Raw genomic sequence first — 14,354 nt, 5'->3', positions numbered from 1 at the left:
TCACAAATACCAATTTATCTGCAGTCAAAGTCAGTGCTCTGAGTGACCACCTATTAAGGCCTCTCGATATTTGATGTTCACATACCACACAAAGGTAAACAGCTTAGGCAGAGTCGACCTAGGAAAATCTAAGCCAGGATCGGATATCAACTTCCACACTGGTGTGAGACATGGCTTCAAAATGTAACCTAGGTCATTGGTATTGTAGTGTGCTAATAATTATACTACCGTGTGACTCAAAAAAGTAAAACACAGCAAATTGTCTCCCTGTTCAAAACAAGCGATGAGGTAGCACTCGTCTTCATTGATTGCCTTGAGACAGTTGTGGAAATTCTACAATCCCATGACAGGGGCCAGTCTCTGCGTACGATATCCCCCAGCTGACATTCCAAAAAAGTGGTAGGAATTTTTTGACCCTGAAGTCGACTACGGGCTGAGTAATCTCTGAGCTGGATATCAACTTGCAGTCTTTCAACACTTTAACCAAAACATTTCTTGCCCAAGTAGTTTACTATTTACCCTTTATAAACACATACACGTGACTACTACAGCTGCCATTCTCCACCAGATGATGGCGACATCACCAGGGTGCTTGTGCCAGTCTAGGTACACTGTGAGGCCGAATCAAGTGGTGAAGTCTGGCTGTCAAGAACTTATGGGATATACTCACATGTTATGGATTAAGAGCCTAGATTGTGCATACACGTACACACACACACGTGCATACTACATGGTAAATGCGCATATACCATTGCCAGTTGCGCAAGTGCCAACATTGACTTCCAAGAACAAACTTGTGCCTTGGTACACAGCAGCTTCACTCTGCATCCCTCTCTCACCATCTAGAGACCTGAAGCTGGACAATGTGCTGCTGGATAGGGAGGGGCACGTGAAGATCGCCGATTTCGGAATGTGCAAGGAGCACGTTGGCGCAGGAAACCTCGCCACCACGTTCTGCGGCACCCCGGACTACATCGCACCCGAGGTAGCGTTCGCGAGGCTGCCACCCGCGGGCTCTTGAGCGTGAAGCGCCGAGGCTACATAGCTTCGCTGTCCTTCGTCCTCCGTTTTGCTTTCCCCGCACCTGCGATTATTAGCGTGGTTGGCCACGTGCGGTGCGAAAGCAGTTCAACGTGCTTAACGTGCGTACGATGTGGGGGAGCGAGCCGGTGGTTGAGAGCGCGGTCTTGTGACGACGGGTTGGTCGATCGCACGCATGTTTCGGAGCTCCATTCGTTTCGTGGATGTTGAGGCGTCAGAACCCCCCTGGCTTTGCAGGAGAAGGGAGTGCAAAAAGAAAAGATGTGGACTCCATCTGTTCTGTCGGGGATATAGAGTGTCCCCCCTTGCACACGCGGGAATTCTTCGAGTGCTCCAGTTTCCTCCCACATATACACGCTCATGAATTGGCCGATGACACCGTCACATATAGTGGACGGCGGAGAATGGGCAATTGTTTTTTTTTGTGCCAGCTCATCACGTGACTGCCTTCCTGCGCATCTGTCGTTCCCCCCGGAGTCGTTCTGTCTCTACGATAGTGAGCGAACACTGCGCGCATTGCGAGTTAAAATTGTATTCGGCCGTGTTCACGTGGCGTTTTTGATCTATTTATTCGAAAAAATATTTTGTTGAGATTATAAGTCAATTGAATATATAACTTCGAAACATTAACATTATCAAACTTGATTTGGAGCTTTCGTAACTGCAGGAATTACTCTTTGGTTCTTTCGGTAAAGTCACGTAGAAAGAGAAAATAAATTAAATAATAGCACACGACGTTTCGATTGCAACACAAGCACCCTACCTGCTTGTAATGAACCAGGTAGGGTGTTGACTGTTATGTAAGCCGACTCTCTTGGTTGTATTGCATTATATTTCTAAGTTGACTAGGTTTGTTCTCTCTTTCATTTGTACCTGATGATGATTGCTTGTGTTGCAATCGAAACGTCGTGTGCTATTATTTAATTTATTTTTTCTTTCTACGTGACTTTACCGAAAGGACCAAAGAGTATTTAACGTTATCGTGTCGAAATTGTCTCTTACCGTAGCAAGCCACTGCCTGCGTTCTTCGCAAGGGAGCCTTGACAACCCAGGAGTGTACGCCGAGCAAGGAAGCTATGCAGGATGGGGCTTGGGACGTTACTCCCCCTTATTCGTGGGGTCTTCCATAAGCTGCTTGAGTTTGGCTGATGGGAGCCTTTAGTATTTACACTGAATCGTAATAAATCCTGAACATGATCTGGTGTGACTTTAGCAACTTCCAGCGACCCATAGCTCTTAAATACACTTTGTGAAGGTATTATAATTTCTAAAACTGATTTACATGTAGTAGGCTAATATTGTAAAAAAAAACTGTCTACGTGAGACAGAACAAACCAGAACGAGACGAATGAATGAAGAAAAAAAAGAAATACTTTATAACAGAATAATACTTCATACGATTGTAACCCTGATATGTGAGAATCAAATCGCTGGTGATGTGAGCCATGGGGATTGTTGACTGAGGAGTGAGGTTGGTGATGTGGAAGTTGTGATGTGGTGGCAACCACGTTGGGTACAATGTGGCTAATTTTGCAACGAAAAGAGTCTCGTCATTTTCGCCGTTGCATAATATGGCGAAGAAATGTATCGAGATTTTTTTTAAATGACACGTGCTTGCGATTTTTATTGAAGATACGAGCTTCTAATGAATAAAAATCTTAAACTTGTAGATCATGTGTGAATTAAAACTATAGGCATTATAATATATACAGTACATATATATCTCCCTGCATGAGAAACTAAGAACTTAGACTGTCCCTATACTCAAAATAATGAACCAGTGGTGTAAACTCAACATTCAAATTGCAGGGCTGCTGACTTTTCCGCGAAGTGGAGCACATTTTACTGACCCAAGAATGATGAATTAGCTTGACCCCCGAACGGATGGAAACTTTCTTAATGTGCATCGGCCGTTTTAGCCAGAATACCAGCTGTTCGGAAAGCACTCGTACTGGACAAACCCAACCGGGTTGTGTACGGCCGTTTTCGTGGTTGTGCTGTTACAGCTCTCCCCCGGGTTTTTCTTTGGGTTATACCGCGTGCCGTTTGACCTTGCTGAAGTGACGGAATTCAAATTCAGGTCCTGAAAAAAAAAACTCCTGCACACTTTGGAGTAAAACGTCGTACACGGTGCCAGATTATCCAAGTAGCAAAAGTAGCTACACGTGTAGTAGCTACTACTACATGTGTAGTAGCTACAGGCCCCGCACTTTCAAGCGCCCCGCGCCAAATCCTTTCAAGCTATCAATTCCGGTCCAGTGATTCTGCACTTGCTCTATTACTATAGTACTATACTGCCTTCAGCTTTTATGAACGACTGAGTGTTTAAGGTTAGCGATTTGTCGTATTACCTGGCTGTATAACAAATGAAAAAATACAATTACTTTACTATGCAAGTTAAATATTTATGTGTTTTATTTTTTTTATTCATGGCCCCTTTATAGCATATGTCACAGGCCCCGCACTAGCTTAATCCGGCACTGGTCTTAGTTCAAACACTTCGGAGAGCTAAACCCAATGCTGCTTTTCCCCCCCCACCCTCTCCGCCGCCTGTGACATGTGACGGGACAGCCAGGCTTTGGTGGTTAACTCACCGTCTCCACTCCCGTGCCTCCCATAGATTTTGCTGGGGAGGGCGTACGGCACGTCGGTCGACTGGTGGTCCATGGGCGTGCTGATCTACGAGATGCTCATCGGGCAGTCTCCGTTCTACGGCTCCGACGAGGACGAGCTGTTCGAAGCCATCAAGGGCCACACGCCGCACTATCCACGCTGGCTCTCCGACTCCTCACGCAACATCCTCAGCTGTGTACGCTCCCTCCACGGCATTAGCAACGCAATCACAGAATTTAAATTGCCTATATATTTTTTTTGTTATATAGCACCGCTTTTTCAGAGGCGCCTTGGACGCACATGATAGCTCAACGAAGTGGCTGAACATGTGGACATTTCCAGCAGCTGAATTCTGTAAACGCAAGTTTCTAAGTGTGAAAGGAATAATCGGAGGACCCGGATAAAAAAAAAAAACACGTGACCACGGGGAGAGAGACTCCAAATATAGAGGCGTCAGGGTCGAACTCACGACCTCCTGTACACGAGGCGAGGTAGTTAACATCTCGCCACCGTGGTGCCCATTAATGGGAACTTTTACTCACTTTTGGTTTTGAAAGCCATCTCTTTTTTCGAGTTATATTTCAATTGCGCTTGTCAGTCATGTCATGAGACGAATCCACTTACGTTTGGATTTCTCACAGAAAGTAGTACGACTACTCCTTAGTAGAATAACAGCCGATGGGAGGTGATATCAGAACGAATTCTGAGATCCCTTCAGTGGCATCTTGTGCACACTAGATGCTGCGACTTCTCACAAGGCCTCCTTTGGAGGTATTTGCCACTTCAGTCAAACCAATTTTCTAATTTTTTTAATCCTCAAAACCGAAAATATTCTGAATTAAGGTAAAATCAAATTTAGTTTACCTTTTCTCTTAGTAACTCGGCAAAGATCATTAACTTCCTACACGAGAGAAACCTGTTTATTGACGCGTTGCTATCTGGAAGAAAAAAATACGGGTGCTATAGACTGCGTTGTGGGTAACAGATGGCAGTGTAGCAATATCCATTGTCTATGCTCTCTGTTTTCACCAACCGGCATAGTGGAAGTGTCATGGGGGTATAGCGGGGTAACCTCAATGGCCCACACGGCATGGGGAGGTGCTCATGAAGCACTCCACTGACAAAAGGCCAGGCGTGCAAATGCTAAATGGATTTGAACCCAGAGTTACTGCACCGCTGACTCAGTGCTCTGACATCAGAATACTTGGCTAATTTAATGTTTTTCGTTTTTAAGCCTGATGCTTATTCCACCCTCAGCTGTTTGAGCGAGACCATACCAAGCGGCTGGGGGCTGTAGGGGACATTCGCCTGCACCCCTTCTTCAAGAACATAGACTGGCCCAGCCTTGAAGCGCGGAAAATAACCCCCCCGTTCAAGCCCAAAGTGGTGAGTGCTTGTATTCACCGTCACAAGCCTGGTAATACATGGACTGCATCCACAAAGATCCCCCCCTTCAGTCTTAAACATTTGGAGCAAGTGCTGTTAGAGAGTACCTATGAAGGCCAGCACGGTACATGAGGGCGTGAGTGGCCAGCACCGCGCCTGACCGCCTTTGTCTCCCCAGTGGTGATGTTTATATACAGCACCAGGTATTCATTTGAGGCTGAGTTGACCTCGGGGAGGCCCATCACTGGTGTTTGGCCATGAGTGGGATTCGAACTTGGGTCACCGGGTTTGTAGCGCTGTTTTCTAACAGCTACACGCGCGCATCCACACACACAGACATCCACACACACAGACATCCACACATACAGACATCCACACACACAGACTTCCCCGTGTGCACAATCTCAAATCCATGTTTTAATGTATTTTATTTGACCAGGTCCCCACTGGACATGTGAACCACTGAGCGGTTGATTAGACCAATGGCCAGTTTATAAACGGATTGTTCATCAGACCGCTGACCAGTTGTTTTATTCGAGAGGGCAAGTGATCATCCTCATTATGCCATGGGACATTTTTTTTTACCAGTGTGAAAGTATGAAACATATGGATGGGTTTGACCCTTTTTGGCAATACAACAAGGAATCAAATCTGCATTAGCCAAACGTACTTGTGGTGAACATGCAAATATCTTCTGATTGGCCTATACCACAGACAGCCTTCTTTATGGCCTAATCTCACCAGTGTCAGACTAGAGAACGCCAAAAGGCGACTTGATTCCTTGGTATTTGAACATCTTAACACCTATTCTTAGTTTTTTCGGTAAAGTCACGTTGAAGAGAAACAACAAAATAACAAAACATATATAAAACAATAAAAAATTCTCACGACGTTTCGACCATAACTCAAACGGTCATCATCAGTTATGGTCGAAACGTCGTGATAATTTTTTATTGTTTTATATATGTTTTGTTATTTTGTTGTTTCTCTTCAACGTGACTTTACCGAAAAAACTAAGAATATGAATTACTGCAGTCACGAAAGCTTTAAATCAAAATCTTAACACCTGTTGTATCGCCAGAAGGGGTAAAACCAATCCTCATTGTGTCATCTGTACGTGTCTCCAATGTGAGCCACCTAACTTGAGCGAAGACACGTGTATGATTTTTATGATGTATTTAAGACCCTGAGCAGGTGGAGGGCTTCACTATTCTGATGAATTGCCCGATTATGCTGGATGTAATTACCAGCGAAACGTCGTACTCAAACGGTAATTGTTGTGGATTCACTCTTCAACACACCGGTGGGGCTAAAGTAGTGAACTAATTGTCTTTTGTCAACGTGACACATTTTTTACTGATTGGCCGTGTCGGCTGGTGGAGGGTTGCGACACATTTATAAATAACGCGATCGAACCCAAAAAACCTTTCTTATGAATAATATTGGTCGCGAAAGCCTGCCCACGTGTTAAACTGACACGGGTATGAGATCCAAAAAACGATCAAACTAAACGCAACCTGTCGGCGACTCCCGAGTGCGGCGACGAAAAAAACGTCGCGGCCTCCTATGGAAGTGTCTGCCTTGTCACGCGTGTTGGATTTTAATTTTTTTGTTTCTCTCGGGTTTTCCGTCGGGGAGCAGACGTCTCCCAGTGACTGCAGGAACTTCGGCCACGAGTTCCTGAGCGAGTCGCCGCAGGTCTCGTGCCGAGGCAGCAGCAACCGCATGGTCATGTCCATCGAGCAAACCATGTTCGCCGGATTCTCCTTCGTGAACCCTTCCATCCGGATGCTCCTCCAGTGAGATCCGCACTCGGCGATCCCCGGTGCTGGTGCTTGCCCAGCAGGGGGGGGGGGGTGCATGGTGAATTTAATTTTAGAGTCCGCCCCTCCCACCCACCCCCCCCCCCATTTGATTTTTAAAGTCCCAGTGAGTTGATAGGCGACATATAAACAAGAGACAGACGTGGAGTGAGATGAGAGAGGTGAGACAGAGATGCAGTGAAACGAGAGAGATGGAGACAAGCGATCGAGATGGAGTTAGATATTTAAATAAATAAAAACAGACAAGATATGGACGAAACAGATTCATTTGGCTTTCATCGCTTTAGTTGGCTTTTTAATTTTTCGGCTTTGAATTCGAGCTGATATTTTGTTCACCCATGTGTTTTTTTTCTCTCCCATGAATCTGGGGCCCCTCAAGCTTGGTAAATAATAGCCAGACTGCCGCGCATATGCATTTGCTTAATTTTACTTTGCATAGCCATGCCAAGCGCCACCCCTTGCGATTCCCGCCTCAGTCGCCCCAAGATGACTTGCGCAATTCAATCGAAGATGGTTTGCTGGGCCCAGTTGGTTACATTACACTGTTTTGTGACCGATACCGGCATCATGGGCGTCATGTGATGTGGACTACGTGCTGTTTTTTTCTGCACCGTATTCTCCTCGTGATAACTGTGTCTCATTGCATAACATCCCAAAGCAGGGCCACAGAGCTGAGGCAACTATTGGCTCCGGTTTCAGGAATGCCTTATAATAATTTCAAATCGTAACGCGCCACGCAGTGTTCACTCACTCTTAAAGAGAGAGAATTTGACTCAGGGGTGCGAGGAACCACGAGCGAGTGCAAAAGCAAGAGAGCCGCTGAATCTACGGAAACTGTGCTCGTAAAACATTTGGAGCTCTTACTTTAAGTAGAAGGTGTAGACGTAGTTGTGCATAGTCGACTTAGAATGCATTCTCACTTGTATGAAATACATTTAGTCAACAACCTACAAAGGAGGTAAATACACTTTGATCCTGTTTAAGAAGTGGGATCATTTTCTTTTTAAATGACCTATAACGTTTCATTCATCCTGTTTATCATCATCAACCTTGATCAATCCACTGAAGCCCTCCCCAAATCCACCACCATCTCTGCAATATAATAATCCATCTACAACCTGCACATGAGCTGATTTCATCATTCCATCTCCTTGCCTCCTTGGTGCACGTCCTCTCGGACGCGTTCCATCCCTCGGCTAGCACTCCGTCATTATTCTTGACCGTCGGTCGTCATCCCTTCTAGCGATATGTATTGCACAAGCCCACTCACTGTAACGTCGTGTATCAGGTATAATGTCTTCATCCTGCACGTGTGTCCTCTAATCCGCGTATTCCTCTTTCCGTTTCTCCGCGCACTTTTCAGTTGTTGTTCCACATTTGTCGTTTGTGTCCATCTTTCTGATAGATATATATCTCATAGCAGGTAATATTCATTGATTAAAACATGATTCTGTAAGTACATTGACATGTTGCTTTTTATTATAAAGTTCAGCTTTTCAAAACACTCTAACCCGCTCTGGTCCATCTCTATCATTCATCAGCTTGATTCTGTTTTAGCCCATTATATCTCAATATATGTCCTTTCAGGGCAGTGTTTGTTCAGTTTGTATGCATATTCTGCTGTGTTTTCCAGTTGTATCTCTCCGGCAGATGTCATCCTCTTAACTTTTCCAAAATAACTGTTATTTGACTGAACAACACTTATTTTCATTTTAAAAAAACCCAGCCATCGGATGTGATTCACACGTCGACTTGCATATGACGCAAACGGGGAAACGAGGCTATGAGTAACCATACATGGCCTTGGCATGCATGCGTAACCCGCATGGCACTTTGTTGAACGCACTATCGCACAAATGCAGGAGCCACAATTATATTTTACCATAAAAATGAATGGAAGGGATGCTTTCACGAGCTTTCTGTTTGGGAACAGCGGATCATGTAATTAGTGACCAAGGGTGCGATCCCACATGTTTGACACATTGATTCGTCAGGGACATTTAATCCTCGCAGAGTGCTCGAAGTGTTTTTGTTACATGAGCTCTGCCAAGACGGTGTGATTCACCAGGTTTCAATCGCATCCGTAGCCTTCTCTCTCGCGGGTATTTGTTATTCTTTTATCTCCAATAATATTCCAGCTGTGCTGAGACAGTCAATGGCACAAGATGAAGAGACGTCGCTTTTACAACTCTCACAGAGTGCAGTATTCCCTCGTTCACAAACTTGCTATCCGCGGTTTTGGCTATCCGCGAATGGCATCTGAAACCCAACACGACTGCATCAAGAGAGAGAAAGAAAGTGATGAGATGAAGGTGAAGAGAGAGAAAGAGAGAGAGAGAATACTTCTCAGACGTTAATTCATCAAGAACATAGTTTTTCGTCGGCCCAATATCATCATCCGCAAAATGTGCTTTTCACGAGCATCTCCAGAACGTATCCCTGGAGCCACTGAAGCAGGCCTCTCAACACTAGGAGGCTAAACTTCCTTTATGCCCAGCAGAGAGTGTAAGGTTAATATTAAAACCAAAATTGTATCCCTCGGAGCTTAAATTTGCCAAATTAAGTGGAAAAAAAACCCCCAAAAGTCTAAGGGGAAACTGAAACTGGGTGGAAAACCCTGACTTTAAATTGAACACAAGAAGCTGAAATAATGTACTGCTTACTAGCAACTCGTGAGGACATTTAGCAATTCAAGTGTCCATGTGGTGTGTAGATGAGACCAATCTACAGTGACTTGTCCGTTGGACAGCATGCGACCTTCTCATGGCTTCAGTTCTAATGGGCCTCCAGACGTCCATATCTCGAGTTTTTTTAATATCTCTAGTTTTTAATTAGAGAGATGCCCCTATGTCCTCTTGGCAATCAAGAGGCTCAGCGTGATATCCTTTATTTAATAATCCCTGAACGCACTCGGAATGGGTAATGTCCCCTCTGAGGCGGATTTTTGTGTGGATATCGCACGATGGGCTGTTTGCCTCCCATTACGCTTATTTAATTCCCCCCCCCCCCCCCCCACAATCACTAATGACGACGCAACAGATGTTTCAATGCATTGTCAACACGACTCATGAGAGAATACTGGGTGCCCCCACATCTGAAATTGGTCGTGCAGTGTGGATGAGCCTTAGGAATAAGTGAGATTGCAAAAAGAGAGCTTCCAGTTCACACCGCAGTGCACCCAGTCCCGGTTTTAGAACAGCGGTGCTTTTTATTTAACACGTAGGCCTTCGCGGCCAATGTTTATTCATAATAAATGTTTTTTTTTTCGGTTAGGTCGCGCACATTTTTAAATGTGACGTTAACCCACCACTACCCGACACAGCCAATCAGTAAGGTTCGTCACGGAAACAAAACGTGCCAATTAGTTACCGGCGTGTTGGAGAGTAAACCCGCAACATTTACAATTTGAGTACGACCTTCACTGGTAGATTACAACGAGCTTCTTCAGGCGTTTCACTGCACTAAATTCTGGACCGGCCGAACATATCTACGAAACGGCATCGTAAACTAAATTTTAAATAAACAAATGTAATGTGAACAAAGTTAAAAAAAGCTCTATATTTCTCATTTGTTCTAGAAATTTCACCCAACAAGTTAACTGAGTTGCTATTCTAGGCAAGCGACGTCGTCCGACGCTAGTGTCGCTTATTTCAGAGGTTCGCGGTTCGAATCTGTCGGCCGCCCTTGTTAATAATACAGGAATCCCCCACGATAAATATTCCGCATTATGCATTGTTTCGCATATACGTTGCTGATTGAGTAGGGGACATATTTCCTTATAAGTGCAATGTTTCGCATATGTGTTATTTTGAAAAATTGCGCAAATAATTTTTGCGCGCAATTTCAAAATGCTCCGCCTCCTTCTGCCAGCCCCGCCATTTCGCGTGGTCATTGCACACGTTCTTTCGTTCGATCATTCGTTCATTTCTCAGTTCGCTTGTCCTGGTGTAAGGTAGAAATATGGCGTTAGTTGATAGTTTAAAAATAAGTAATATTTTTTAAAAAAAAAAATATTAAACACGCTTTAATGAAATGTACCGTACTATTAATGTAAAAACTCCACGACTCCAGGAAGTGGCCCCGAGGCTTGCCACAGCGTAAGGGCACCGTGGCGAATTACAGCCAACGTCAGTTGAGCGTGGACAATTAGACCCAAGCCGAAACATAACATGTAAAAAAGATTGTTTAATTTTTTTTATGATAGAATATAGTATTGTAATCAGTATGACATAAGAATACCGAGTTTGCAGTCGATACCACATTGGGAAGTGGGTAGAAATTGAGTTACAACTTACAAGATTTGAGGTTACAACAACAATAGACAGAGTGAGTTAATAAAAAAGCGTGTAAATAAAATAGCACAAAGGGCTGACAAAGATGAGGACAAAGCGCCACAGTAAATGATGATTGTGCCTGTGGCAAGAAAAAGGCAAATGTATGAATCTCGCAGTAAAATTAGAAGGTTGAAAGTGTCGATGCAGCCAGGATGCTTGGCCTACCCACAACCTCAGTGGAAACTATTCAAGTGAATGCGGGGAACATTTCTAGAATATACCAGTTGTGAAATTCTCGAAAATATAGAAAGATTTTTAAATGTCTGGATTGAATTATCAAAATAAGCATAGTTCTTCAAGCCATCTCTGGTAAGTTGTATCTAATTGCTTGTATTTATTATTAGAAAGAACCAAGAAGATGAATCCCTGCAGTCACGAAAGCTTTAAATCGAAAGTTAAATGTAGGTTAACTTATAATTATCATATGCATTTTTGTACACTTCATGACATTTCATCACATGCATTCCCCCCCCCCACCCCCCACAAAAGTCAGCGAGGAACGCTACCCCTGACTTTAACACGATGTCTATGGGAAGTTAGAGTTCGCTTTTAAGACATTTCGATTTAAGTAGCATTTCCCCGGAACGCTTCCTGGGAAACGATTCCTGTATTGCAGGTATAGTCACCGTAAAATATGTGCTGTCTGTCTCACGGTGGCTATTACATTTTGTGACGTGATTCGATAAGAGCAGGCAGGCCAGTGTGTGCTGTTGTCATGGTCCAAATTTGCTCAGTTAAAAAAAATCACACCCCCCTTCCATACTCAACGGCTGTATTCATTAGGCCCAATCTCAGCACTGGAGCATCTGAGCTATAAGCTCAGAGACGAGGAAGAAGAATACAACACGTGTATGGGGTCAATTCCTAAACCTTAGAACAGTCTTAATTACCTGAGCCCAGAATGGCAATGACCTGGACACCCCCCCCCCACCTGCTCCGATGAGTCCGGTGTGCCTGTTACCGTCGATGCAACTGGTTATACCGTCCAAAATGCGAGGATGTTGCAATGTATGATGTGAGAGATGTGGAATAAATCATATTTTATATATAGGCAAAGAAAATCACATGCAAATAACTCAATTGGGATAACAACATCGTCCCTACTGTAAAACTACAGCAGACTATCTCGGAAACCTAGCACCATTATAGCCTAGCCTAGCGCAATGAGAACGGTGTGAATTACAAATTTAACTGACTTTTTTTTATTTAAAGCTTTCGTGACTGCAGGAATTCATATTATTGGTTCTTTCGGTAAAGTCACGTAGAAGGGAAACAATAAAATAATTAAAATCTAAAAAATAAAATTCTCACGACGTTTCGACTGCAACACAAGCAATCATCATCAGGTGTGAAAACCACAGCAAGAAAATTTGAAAAAAGTGGCGTTTTTTTTTACGTTAGCACCACGGAGAGCAATTTGGCAGTTTGTTCAGATGGACGAGTCCATCTATGTTCGGAAAAGAGGAGGGGGGAGACGAAAATAATGGATGCGGTCTGAAAGCCACCATAAGCGTGAACAATCAATTAAGACCCGGAATGGTTTATAAAATCCTTCCAATGATTGCGAAGCCAGAATCCGTTTTCTCGGTTGAAATTGTCTTCGTGTTTGTATATGTGGATAGCCTCATGAACGAATCACTCATGGTAGCCAGATGGCTTGCAAAGAACCTCTGTCTTGGAGAAGTCAATGTCATGTGAGCCTACTGAATTATAACAGTGATCTGCAACGGCTGAGGTGTTGGTCCTACCGCGTTTTATGGCTACTTTGTGTTCACGAATGCGGTCCGAGACATGTCGTTTGGTTTCTCCAATGTAACTACGACCACAGAGGCAACTTAGTTTGTAGACGCCAGGATACTGTATGTCCGGAATCACATCTTTTACATACGGAACCAGATCACGGATTTTATGTAATGTGTTGAATCGGACCTGGGTCTTGTGATCCCCGCAATGTAGGGTAAAGTGATGGTTTTGAAAGGCTCCTCAAGAGGGTCCTTCTTCATGGTTGGAGTGATAGCTTTGCAGATTGTATAAGAACATAAGCGTAAGGTTGCATTTGAAGCTGTAAACCCCAAGCCTGAAGGCAACCACCGTGCAGCAGAATAATTGAATGTCGCGCTGTATAATACTTGTAAAGCATGTCACTATGATGGCTTATGGTAACATCAATACCTCTCGCCTTGCTCAATACAATTTCTTTTGACCTCTATACACAGGCGAGTCTGGCTATTATTTACCAACCCACCCGCACGCGCACATAACAGTACCATTTGTGTGCATTAAACTTGCATTAACCAATCTTGATTTGAAGCTTTCGTGACTGCAGGAATCCATACTCGTTGGTTCTTTCGGAAAAGTCATGTGGGTAGAACAATAATAGATCACGACGTCTCGATCGCAACACAAGCAATCGTCATCAGGTGGGACAACCACAGCAAGAACAAACCGCTGAAGTAGGCGAGAGATCTGCCGTGGCACGAGGTTATATAGTGTAGGCCTCGGCAGTAGGGGGGGAGAGAGAAGGGGGGGGGGCAGAAAGTGGACCCCGCAGCAGCACCCGGGTCACTGGAGTAGAGATCGGAGAGAGATGCACAGAGAGAGAGCGAAAGACACATAGAGAGTCGGAAATAACAGCTGACATGGGCAGGTAGGATGGAGACATCACAGTCAGTTCAGACTTTACCTGGTTAATAACGTCCTCCTCAATGATTGCTCAGTTTGTACCCATCTTCTCGGTTGAAGTTGTGTCTGTGTTTATATATCTGGGTGGCTTCATGAACAAATGTCTGATAATAGTCGGTGGGTTTGCAGAGTACCTTCGCCTTGGAAAAGTCACGAAATTTCCACGGTGGTCCACTCTACTTGTGACCCAGGTGCTACTGCGGGGTCCACTGTCTGCCCCGCCCCCTTTCTCCCCCCACCTCTTCTCTCCCCCCCCCCCTACTGCCGAGGCCTACTATATAACCTCGTGCCACGGCAGATCTCTCGCCTACTTCAGGCGTTTTTTTTCTTGCTGTGGTTGTCCCACCTGATGACGATTGCTTGTGTTGCGATCGAAACGTAGTGATCTATTATTTTTCTACCTACGTCACTTTACCGAAAGAACCAAAGAGTTTGCATTAACCAGTTATGCTTGGGTTTCATTCATTGTGACACA

At 44.3% G+C, this 14,354-nt stretch overlaps 1 protein-coding gene across 1 annotated transcript in view; it reads left to right on the top strand.

Annotated features, from left to right (window-relative positions):
- LOC116942323 (protein kinase C delta type-like) overlaps nucleotides 1-13,408 on the top strand; it is a 38,894-nt gene extending 25,486 nt beyond the window's left edge. The window contains exons 13-16 of the mRNA XM_032954085.2: nucleotides 847-985; nucleotides 3,662-3,850; nucleotides 4,912-5,040; nucleotides 6,682-13,408. Coding sequence (XP_032809976.1) covers nucleotides 847-985; nucleotides 3,662-3,850; nucleotides 4,912-5,040; nucleotides 6,682-6,843 — 619 coding nt within the window. The 3' untranslated portion in view covers nucleotides 6,844-13,408. The remainder of the gene's footprint in view (nucleotides 1-846; nucleotides 986-3,661; nucleotides 3,851-4,911; nucleotides 5,041-6,681) is intronic.
- The last annotated feature ends 946 nt before the right edge of the window (nucleotides 13,409-14,354 follow it).

Source organism: Petromyzon marinus, chromosome 14, assembly GCF_048934315.1.
Source record: "Petromyzon marinus isolate PM22_M1 ecotype Great Lakes invasive population chromosome 14, UKy_Petmar_22M1.pri1.0, whole genome shotgun sequence".
Lineage (NCBI taxonomy): Eukaryota > Metazoa > Chordata > Hyperoartia > Petromyzontiformes > Petromyzontidae > Petromyzon > Petromyzon marinus.
Note: the sequence above shows the minus strand (reverse complement) of the source record. Positions and strands in the feature narration are given on the sequence as shown.